Raw genomic sequence first — 11002 nt, 5'->3', positions numbered from 1 at the left:
GCCCAGGTGAGAAGGTTCTCTCCCTCTGCAGGCCCAGTGAGAAGGTTCTCTCCCTCTGCAGGCCCAGGCTGAGAAGGTTCTGTCCCTCTGCAGGCCCAGGCTGAGAAGGTTCTGTCCCTCTGCAGGCCCAGGCTGAGAAGGTTCTGTCCCTCTGCAGGCCCAGGCTGAGAAGGTTCTCTCCCTCTGCAGGCCCAGGCTGAGAAGGTTCTGTCCCTCTGCAGGCCCAGGTGAGAAGGTTCTCTCCCTCTGCAGGCCCAGTGAGAAGGTTCTCTCCCTCTGCAGGCCCAGGCTGAGAAGGTTCTCTCCCTCTGCAGGCCCAGGCTGAGAAGGTTCTGTCCCTCTGCAGGCCCAGGCTGAGAAGGTTCTCTCCCTCTGCAGGCCCAGGCTGAGAAGGTTCTGTCCCTCTGCAGGCCCAGGCTGAGAAGGTTCTCTCCCTCTGCAGGCCCAGTGAGAAGGTTCTCTCCCTCTGCAGGCCCAGGTGAGAAGGTTCTCTCCCTCTGCAGGCCCAGGTGAGAAGGTTCTCTCCCTCTGCAGGCCCAGTGAGAAGGTTCTCTCCCTCTGCAGGCCCAGGCTGAGAAGGTTCTGTCCCTCTGCAGGCCCAGGCTGAGAAAGTTCTGTTCCTCTGCAGGCCCAGGCTGAGAAGGTTCTCTCCCTCTGCAGGCCCAGGCTGAGAAGGTTCTCTCCCTCTGCAGGCCCAGTGAGAAGGTTCTCTCCCTCTGCAGGCCCAGGCTGAGAAGGTTCTGTCCCTCTGCAGGCCCAGGCTGAGAAGGTTCTCTCCCTCTGCAGGCCCAGGCTGAGAAGGTTCTCTCCCTCTGCAGGCCCAGGCTGAGAAGGTTCTGTCCCTCTGCAGGCCCAGGCTGAGAAGGTTCTCTCCCTCTGCAGGCCCAGGCTGAGAAGGTTCTCTCCCTCTGCAGGCCCAGGCTGAGAAGGTTCTCTCCCTCTGCAGGCCCAGGCTGAGAAGGTTCTCTCCCTCTGCAGGCCCAGTGAGAAGGTTCTCTCCCTCTGCAGGCCCAGGTGAGAAGGTTCTCTCCCTCTGCAGGCCCAGGCTGAGAAGGTTCTCTCCCTCTGCAGGCCCAGGCTGAGAAGGTTCTCTCCCTCTGCAGGCCCAGGCTGAGAAGGTTCTGTCCCTCTGCAGGCCCAGGCTGAGAAGGTTCTCTCCCTCTGCAGGCCCAGGCTGAGAAGGTTCTCTCCCTCTGCAGGCCCAGTGAGAAGGTTCTCTCCCTCTGCAGGCCCAGGTGAGAAGGTTCTCTCCCTCTGCAGGCCCAGGCTGAGAAGGTTCTCTCCCTCTGCAGGCCCAGGCTGAGAAGGTTCTCTCCCTCTGCAGGCCCAGGCTGAGAAGGTTCTGTCCCTCTGCAGGCCCAGGCTGAGAAGGTTCTCTCCCTCTGCAGGCCCAGGCTGAGAAGGTTCTCTCCCTCTGCAGGCCCAGGCTGAGAAGGTTCTCTCCCTCTGCAGGCCCAGGCTGAGAAGGTTCTCTCCCTCTGCAGGCCCAGGCTGAGAAGGTTCTGTCCCTCTGCAGGCCCAGGCTGAGAAGGTTCTGTTGCTCTGCAGGCCCAGGCTGAGAAGGTTCTCTCCCTCTGCAGGCCCAGTGAGAAGGTTCTCTCCCTCTGCAGGCCCAGTGAGAAGGTTCTCTCCCTCTGCATGCCCAGGTGAGAAGGCTCTGGGGGCATCTCCGACCACTGGCAGAGCCACTGGAACATGCTTGTCCCCACCACCAAGCAAGATCTCTTGCTGGGTCTTCCGCCCAGAGCCTGTCATTCTAGACCACATTGATGTGAACTGAAGGCACCTCCCAAGGCCAGGAGCGAGGCAATGATGCCCCAGGGCAGAAGACTGTTCCTTCAGGGCCAGCACTTGCCATTAGACAGGCGATCTAAGGGCAAAACCATCACTCTTTGCCAATGATATGGAAGGAAAATCAAAGAGGGTCAATGAAAGGCTGTAATAATTAAAGAAGACTTTAATAAGGCTACCAAAATAAACACACACAAATCATGCAGCTGTTTATTAAAAACAACTTGAGGCTCGGCACCTGTGGCTCAGTGAACAGGGTGCCGGCCACATACACTGAAGGTGGCAGGTTCGAGCCTGGCCCGGGCCAGCTAAACAATGACAACAGCAACCAAAAAATAGCCAGGCATTGTGGCGGGCGCCTGTAGTCCCAGCTACTTGGGAGACTGAGGCAAGAGAATTGCTTAAGCCCAAGAGTTTGAGGTTGCTGTGAGCTGTGACGTCATAGCACTCTACCGAGGTTGACATAGTGAGACTCTATCTCAAAAAAAAATAAATAAATAAAAACAACTTGAATAGTTTTAGACAGAAAGATGACTCATTATAAAGACTCAAACTCTCCCAGCTTGGCACCCGTAGCACAGTAGTTATGGTGCTAGCTGCATATACCGAGGGTGGCAGGTTCGAACCCGGCCCAGGCCAGCTAAACAACTGCAACCAAAAAATAGCCGGGCGTTGTGGCATGCGCCTGTGGTCCCAGCTTCTTGGGAGGCTGAGGCAAGAGAATTGCTTAAGCCCGAAAGGTTAAGATTGCTGTGAGCTGTGACGCCATGGCACTCCACCAAGGGCGACAAAGTGAGACTCTGTCTCAAAAAAAAAAAAAAATTCTAAAGACCCCAACTCTCCCAATGGTGGACGGGAGCGCATGATGTAAGAGCCCACTGGGAAGAGGCATCAGGCACCCCAACTCCTCAAAAACCTAGGAGCTATGGATGTACTAAAAGCAGGCTGCCCATGCACACACAGACCCAGCCAGGGCCTCTGAGTGCTCTCTGAGGAGTAGCCCTCCCTCTGGCACCTGCAACCACCTTACTTGGATTTGCACTAAGATCCAACCCACCTCAACTGGCAAGGGGCTGGAATATCTTCTTTTGTTCCCATTCTGTGTGACAGCAGGAAGAGGGGAGTACAAGACACGAAACACTTAAAACCATGAAGAGTTTATTTCTTTTTTTTTTTTTTATTGTTGGGGATTCATTGAGGGTACAATAAGCCAGGTTACACTGATTGCAATTGTTAGGTAAAGTCCCTCTTGCAATCATGTCTTGCCCCCATAAAGTGTGGTTGTGTGTTACACTTTAAATGAAGAGTTTATTTCAACCCAAGGAAGCCTCCGAACCAGAGTGAGATGGAACTCGGGTTACAACGACAATGGAAACCAGCAATGTCCTACTGCAGGCTCAGCCCTGGGCGGGGTCTCACGGGCATCTGAGAGGTCCCCGGGCCGGCTCAGACATCCCTGACTGTCTGCCACATGGTGATCCAGCTCTCTGGCCAGTTCCTCCTCTGTGAAATGTGCTGGCAGCACCTCCACCCCATGCAGCTGTCCCAGGGGCTAACCAGGTGTGAACTTGCAGAGCCAGGCAAGGTGCTGGGGCTCAGAAGGTGCTCAGTGCGGCGTCCTGAATGACCTCTTAGGCGCTCCAGAGCCCACAGGTAGGAGGGTAAGTCAAGTGACAGCCAGGACTGGGAGCTCAGTCTTTAGAAACAGATATTGACCACAACCTCGGATGCTCCCAAGTTCACTGGGCTATTTGGAAAAATAAGAACTGGCTCTCATTGGTTTGGCACCCACCCCAAGAGAGCCTGGATCACATCTTTGCTGGCCCACAGTGACACAGGGTGGCCACAGTCAGAGTGGAAACGGTGACAGATGTGCCCACGCCATTGAAGTTGGACAACACCAGGTGACCAACTCTCTGGTGCTGCTGATAAAGTCCATGCTCTGAACTGACCAGAGGCTGGAGAGCATGATCTGAGCGGCCAAGTCCACAATGAAGCAGAGACCGTAGAGTAAAAACAACCAACCAAGCCTCTGGTCCCGAGGGAGAAGTAGGAGTGACCAGAGGGAGGGGCTGCTGACATCCTCAGACTGCGGCCAGCACTGCAGAGGCCAGTCACATTCATGAAAGGGTTTGCTGAGCACACACAGCACTGGACACTTCACCTAAGTGAAACACACTACATGTAAAATAACCTGCATGTGACTGGGAGACGGCAGACTGAATTGCCCATTCAATTCATTACTAGCTTCTTTGGAAACATTTCCTCAATAGAAACTTCGACAAAGAAAGTATTAAAATAGATTTCTCCTGTTTAAAAATCTTAAAACTATGTCATTCAGTCTTTGTGCAAATGAATAGGTAATAATTCAGTTACATGATGAAGTGAGAGGAGAGCTAACGAAGAATCAGACTGGAATCGCTAATTCCTCAGTGAAGCAGAGCTCTGTAAAAAGTCTCGGGTCAATGCAAAAGATCGCCCAGCGAGAAAATCCCTCATTATGAGCAGTCTGCTATATCTTGAGTAGCGATATTTGAAAATTGAATGTGCAAAATTCTAATGATTAAAAATCTTGCAGCTCATCAGGAAGGTGTGATTGTTGAGGTTTCTTTTTCACCCAGCAAATCCTCAGGGCGCCAGATTGGCCCTGCCGGCCAGCACCACCCTCCAGTGCCCTCTGCAAAGGGGACCAAGCAGCTGCTGAAGGGTAAAGGTGTGTGTTCAGAAAGTGGGGTTCCCAGAGCCTTCTGGAACTAGAAATTGATGTGCTGTCTTCGTTAGTTTAATGAGTAAGCTTCATTAGATTTAGCTGAATGTGGCTGGGGTGACTACAGCTTTGATTTCAGTCTTCCTATGATGGGTTTGTTATAGGAAAACTCTGGCCACCATGACGCCCTGTCCAGCACATTGCTTCCCTGAAGGATGGAGCTCCAGAGGTTTTTATAAAGCTGCAGGAAATATATACGCACATCAGCAAAGAGGCAGGAATAGTGAAGAGACTCCTTTGACATAAGTTTTTGTTAAAAACACAGGAAATTGTCTTGGGCCCATAGCATAGTGGTTGTGGCGCGAGCCACATACACTGAGGGTGGTGGATTCGAACCTGGCCCGGGCCAGCTAAACAACTGCAACAAAAAAATAGCCGGGTGTGGTGGTGGGTGCCTGTAGTCCCAGCTACTCGGGAGGCTGAGGCAAGAGAATCGCTTAAGCCCAAGAGTTTGAGGTTGCTGTGAGCTGTGATGCCACAGCACTCTACCCAGGGCCACATAGTGAGACTCTGTCTCAAAAACAAAAACAAAAACAAAAACACAGGAAATTCTCTGTTGTTGCTTTTTAGAAAAAAAAACTTAAGATAATTTAATTTATGTGAATTTTTTAAAAGTAGAAAACAATTAGAAAACTCAATTATAAAGTACCAAAAATCACATTTATGGTGAAAATCACCTCCTTGCTCTTGCCTTGGAAATGACTGTGGAAAAGGACCCTCTGTAGCCACCACAGGACTCTGTGGGTCCACACTGTCCTGAAATCTGTCTCCTGGCACTGGCACAGGCAAGACATGGCCAAGCAGTGTGGGACAGCTTGTGGGCTGGCCTTGCTGTGTGGCTGCTGGATCCTGGGCCACCATGCCTACCACACACAGCCTGGGCACCAGGCCACCAGCCTCCCTCTCTGAGACTCCAGACTTAACTAGGGTAAGGGGAGAGCAGCTCTTATCTCAGAGGAAGTTCCTGAGAACCAAACACAGCTGCGAAATGACACTTTGCCCACTCTAGACACAGAGGGTCAGAACTCAGGCTGGGCAGCGGCTGGGACGGATTACCCAGTCCACGGAAACTCAGGGAAATGGTCTATTTTATGTCTGCCGATGGTGACCAGTTTTACTCTTAAGAAGCTGCTCTGCCTGCACCTGTGAAATGCTCTTACCAACTCCCCCTACACTACGCTATTCTTGGCTCCCACAGACACACTCAGGCTGCTCCTCCATGGCTCACAAATTCCAGGTAACATTTCCCAACTTAGCGCACTGGGTTTCATTTAAGGATCATCGCAAATAACCTCCCACAGCTGTGTTTATTCATTTAAGGTGAATTTACCTGGTAGCACCTGGTTAAAACATCAGTTCCTTAAAACTAGGAGAGATGTACATTTTATAAACCGTACATCTAAAATTGCCAGGGGGTGCCTCCAGCTGATTCTGGTTTTAACTATGAGTCCCAGAGCCAAAGGGGGCCCCTCTCTGTTATGAGGGCAGGCTCTCCTGTCTGCTCAGAGGCACTTCCATGAGGGACAGATAGGCCTGTGTGCGGGGGGGGTGGGGGATGAGGGGGGAGGGTTCCTTGAATGCCTGCCCACCTGTTTACCTGGTGAACAACCCACTGGGGTCTCTGGATCTCAGTTCCCCAGCAGCAAAGTTGACATGATCATGGATGTGATCATGTGCACTGTGTGGGACCCAGGAGTATGTTCATGGCCAGCACCCAATGCCCCCTGCTGCAGGACAGCAGGTCCTCCCTAGATGCACCCGTCCCCCCATTTTTCCTGCTCTGACCAGGAACTCTCAGGGCACACCTGCCCCTACCCAGGTGAGGCCAGGGCCTGCCACTCCCTAGATAAGTCTGTGTAGCCTCTTAAATTACCAATCTCAGTGCCCACAAGAGCAGTTGGAGGCTCCATCTGTGTTCAGTCTCCATTAAGCAGAACCATCCCAGCAGGAACCTTGGCAGGAGGAGCAGGGTCTGGGGGAGGGGGTTAGATCCTGTTCCATAGCTCACACCCAGGGGCCCTCATGCGTGTGGCCTGAAGCTGCAATGCCATGTCCCTGCAGCAGCCATGCAGGTGCAGAGGTGCTGGGAACCCCAAGTGGACAGGTGCGCTTGGAAGGGGACTTGCAGGTTTGGTGACAATGCCACGAGGGTAACAGATGAGGGCAGGGACACACACCCGGGAGATAGCACCTGAGCTGGAGGCTGGAGGAGGCCTTTCCAAGGAGGTGGCATTTTGGCTCAGGCTGCGTGAACAGCAGTGGGAGGAACAGGTGCACTGGGGGGTGGAGGGAGGGGCTCCCTCCCGCGGGGTAAACAGGCCTGGAGAACACTCAGAGGCCGAGGGCTTGTCGGGGCAGCAGCCTGACTCCACCAGCTTTCTAGGAAAGCATTCTGAACACGGGGCCCTGCAGGAGCCGCCAGGGAAGCACGGGAGCAAGGGGAAAGTGTCAGGGGCACAGACAGCTGGGGATTTGGGTGGGGGAGGGAAGACTGGAGCATGAGAGGCCCACGTGGCGGGACCCAGGACTTGGGTGGTCACTAGGGAGGGGAAAGGGCAGAAGCCACAGTGCCTGTGCTGACCTTCAACTTCAGCCCCCCAGGTGGGAGTTGCTCCCGCATTTTGGGAAGGCAGTGCGGGCAAGTCCTTGAGGCCACAGGGCCAGTGTGACCGAGAACCAGACAGCAATCACCTGACTTCTTCTGGCCCCTCTGGTCAGGCTCTGCAGACTCCAACTGGCCCTTCAGCAGCCCCACCCTCAGCTCCAGCCCAGTTGCAGGGGGGCTCCCTTTACCTCTCCGTCGGCTCTGCCAATGGGTGAGTCCAGAACAAAGTCGGGAGGAGCGATCACGTCCACCAGGGCAACTGCGTCATCTTTCAGCTGTTGGAAAACAAAGTCCATACACTTGGCAACTTCCAGGAATTTCCATAGTGACCACTGAGTAACAGAGCACGGCTGATGGTTGCTACGATCCAGTAGCAAAGGGTAACTTGAGCAGGCACACACGGCTCTGTTACTAACGCATCACCCTTTTATTGGCCAGATACTGAGTCCCTCGGTGTGCCCCACAGTATCCCATGCATACTTTGACCATGTTGCTATTCACTCAAGACTTCTAATGCTTGGTGCTCATAAAAGTGACAGCTCTGTAGCTTACTAAGTAGCAAGTGTCTTCAGAGGTCTCTCAACCCTAACTTATCCGGGCAGCTCCTGTTCCAGTACAGGGAGGTATGTCTGTAAGACGTGTACTAGAGAAAGCACTTAAGAACAGGCGGGAAAGCTGTAACGCTACGAAGCCTCTCCAGCCTGCAGTAGTTTTATTGCTCTCCCCTTCCACCATAGACCTGATTCTACAATATGGCAAATGAAATTTATACAAGGAGACTCCCAAGAATTTTCTTGAAATGCAAAACTCTCTTAAAATAACTTATTTAATGCCATGGCCACACTGCATAGAACGTTGGAACGGGGACAGCCTTGATGACACAGACTGAAAGGAACTGGTCAGCAAACCATTAGCAACAGTAAGGGGCGTGCCTTTGTGACTGGTCCCCAAACCCATCAGCAACAGTAAGGGGCGTGCCTTTGTGACTGAGGCGCTGCTCATGCCTCTGCATGGGGCCCACACCAGGCCTGCGGTCCCTCCTGAGGGGAATCCCTCCACAGAGCAGGGGCTCTGTGACTCCTATACCAGGAGTTGGCAAATGTTCTTTATACAGGGCCAGGCAGCAGATATACTTGGCTCTGTGGGCCATGATCTCTACGGCAACCATTCACCAAGTGCCTGAAGACGATGCTTAGGTGGACGGCAGGGTGCAGCTGAGTTTGCTAACCCTGGTCTAGAAGAAGTTTGGCAGTCCCCACCTGGCTGACCTGGGCCTCAGATTTGCCAGATGTTGGTGGAGGCACAGTGTACACAGGTGGGGGGGGGGCAGTGAGCACCGGCTGCCTGCCTCGTCAGAGTGCTGGAGAGCAGGGAGATAGCTGTGGCTTTTTTAATAAACTCTCCACCATTGAAGACCCAGGAAATTCCTGTCCCTGGTTTTCTTTCAGACACGCTGAGATGGCTACACGTGTGCACTGTGATTATAGACACACCCTTCTCCAGAGCCCAAAGGTGATTTTCACCCCATCATCCTGTATGAAACTACTCCAGGGAGAGGCTCAGAGCCAGTCACAAGGACATTCCCTGGTCCCAGATCAACTTTGAGAGCAGTGAAAGGGGAGGGACAAGTGGGAGCGTCTCCGGTCACCTGAGACGCTGGGACGCAGGAAGCACTGACCCAGGTCCTGCCATCCAAAGCAGAGGGGCTCAGCTGACTGAAGGGGCACCACCCATTGTGGCAGCCACTACATAGGCTCCTTAAGCTTAAATTCATTAAAGGAAATCTGTAATCCTCGGTGACATCAGGCACATTCTAACCACCACTAGCCCCACGTGGCCAGGGGTGACTGTGGACAGAGCAATGGGGAAGTCCCTGTGGGAGCCCTCAGAGCAGGTGCTGCTGGGTAGAACAGCAGCAACACCATGGGATGAATTTAAATTGGAGGCTGAGTAGCCGAATGACAATGTAGTTGTGACAGGCACGTGAGGGTGGGCTGATGTGTACAGATCCAGAGACGCCCACACGAACTTCTGCTAAAGTTTCTGATGTAGGCCTGTTTCTTGCAATCTTCCTGCTTTTCCCAAATGTTGGATGCATGGTGGATGTGGGAGGCTAAGGCGGTTGGTGCCTGCAGACTCCTGAGAGGGCAACTGCTCACCTGGGAACACAGGGTTAGGATGGCGCTCTCCACCACTTTACCCGCCTGCTCACCAGAGAAGTATCCACCTGTAAGCACAGCCTTGGTCACCCTGGGGTCTGGTATCCTCTGAACATCATTCCCCAAATTTGTTCCCCTGGTGGCCCATTTGTGTGAACACGTCAATGTGTCATCACCAGCACTCCCCACCAGCTGTGAGCCCTCTGGAGGAAAGTGCCAGCTCTAGGCCAGGTTCCAAGAGGCTTTTCCCACTCAGTTCACTGGGCAGGTCACAGGCTGGGACACGAAACTGGGCCTGGTCCAGAGGCAGTGCGCTAGTGGCTCTGTGCAGGCGCTGGGCTGCCAAGGCTAATCCCAGAGAGGCAGGGGCCGGGTGGAGGACAGGGGCATGGCAGGGCCTCAAAGCTGGGTTGATTCCTTTAAAGGAGCACTGCCAAAGGGGCAGAGAGGAGCCTGCACACAACAGGAGGCATGGAGCAGCAGGGGCACCGGGACTACTGTGGTAAATGTGGGGCCGAGGCTGGGAGGGACCCTTGGGGCACCTAAGGCTATCTGCAGCCCACAGGGAACTGGCAGATGCAGTTTTCCTGTGGGGTCTTAGTAGATGCAGGGACAGTGCCCCTGTACATTTAGGAATGCATTTTGCTGGAACCTATTTTGCTTTGAAGACAACTGTGTCTGCCACTGAAGAGTTTTTCTCAGCAAGAAGGCTCCATCCCTGCCTTCACCCCTCTGCCTGGACGCCCTCGTGCCTTCCTTAGTTAACCCGTGCACCCTCAAGGCCTCTGCGGGGCAAGTTGGTTCTTGGTGGGAGAGGGGATCCTGCACTTCATAAGCCCAGAACATGAGTGATACTTAGGATACGTGTGTGTCTACAGGCAAAATTCACAGCTGAAGGCACAGGAATAAATGTCTAATAAGGCTCCTTATGGAGTGATAATGAAAAAAGGTTGAGAGATGCTGGTTTCCCCATTCCCACCAGAACTCCAGGATTCGACCCAGGCGTCCCCTCCTTCAGGAAGCCCTCCAGGGTTCCCAGTGTGTGCGCCCTACCCATGGTGGCTTCAGCTCTCTGCAGACCCCAGCACGTTGCCCATAGGAGAGCTGGAAACTGACTTCACCGGGACCATCAGAGCCACCTTGCACTTCTTTGCCCCTTCTACTTGACTTATTATGGGACTTGGGCTCTGTTCTGTTCCCAGTCTCCCTGGGCTGTGACAAAGGCTCAGTAAGTCTGATTGGCAGTAACGCCATGCTGGGAAAGCAGAGGGGGCCCATAGCAGCCCATAGCAGGTGCCTCACCTTGGTAGAGCACAGCTGCGTGCCGGCTCAGGGCCCACAGGGCGTACAGAGCGCTGAGCCGGCCCAGCACGGCCCGCAGTGGGGGCGGCACACCCGGCCGGTGCGTGTACTCATGGAACCTCCAAACCACCGTGAGCTCCAGGAAAGCCAGGGCCAGGGGGCGGCAGTAGTACACCTGGGAAAAGACACAGAGCAACCGATGGCCACAGGAAGGCAGCCCAGTCTCAGCTGCAGTTCAGATCTTACGGTGGAAGAAATACCAGAAAACACAGGCCCAGGTCTGCACTCTGGTGCGCATCTGAGGATGGTACTGTGAAGTGAAGCAGCGTCTGGATGTGGAGTCGCAGAAGAAACAGCCAAGACCAAACAAAGGAAAAG

General features: G+C 53.8%; 1 protein-coding gene across 9 annotated transcripts in view; it reads right to left on the bottom strand.

Annotated features, from left to right (window-relative positions):
- Positions 1 to 2954: 2954 nt before the first annotated feature.
- The window catches only part of ACOX3 (acyl-CoA oxidase 3, pristanoyl), a 47505-nt gene continuing 39457 nt past the window's right edge, over positions 2955 to 11002 (bottom strand). For 4 of the 9 annotated variants that reach the window (XM_053566563.1, XM_053566562.1, XM_053566560.1 and 1 more), the window contains exons 15-18: positions 10625 to 10799; positions 9323 to 9390; positions 7352 to 7438; positions 2955 to 3955 (exon numbers count right to left, since the gene is read on the bottom strand). In XM_053566563.1, the coding sequence (XP_053422538.1) occupies positions 3641 to 3955; positions 7352 to 7438; positions 9323 to 9390; positions 10625 to 10799 (645 nt within the window). In that variant the 3' untranslated portion in view covers positions 2955 to 3640. Of the gene's footprint in view, positions 4740 to 7309; positions 7439 to 9322; positions 9391 to 10624; positions 10800 to 11002 lie in introns of those variants that run through there. The other 5 variants (XM_053566564.1, XR_008375210.1, XM_053566565.1 and 2 more) reach the window with 5 other exon arrangements.

Source organism: Nycticebus coucang, chromosome 17 (genome assembly GCF_027406575.1).
Source record: "Nycticebus coucang isolate mNycCou1 chromosome 17, mNycCou1.pri, whole genome shotgun sequence".
Taxonomy (NCBI): domain Eukaryota; kingdom Metazoa; phylum Chordata; class Mammalia; order Primates; family Lorisidae; genus Nycticebus; species Nycticebus coucang.
The sequence above is the reverse complement of the archived record's forward strand: the minus strand, read 5'-3'. Positions and strand labels throughout refer to the sequence as shown.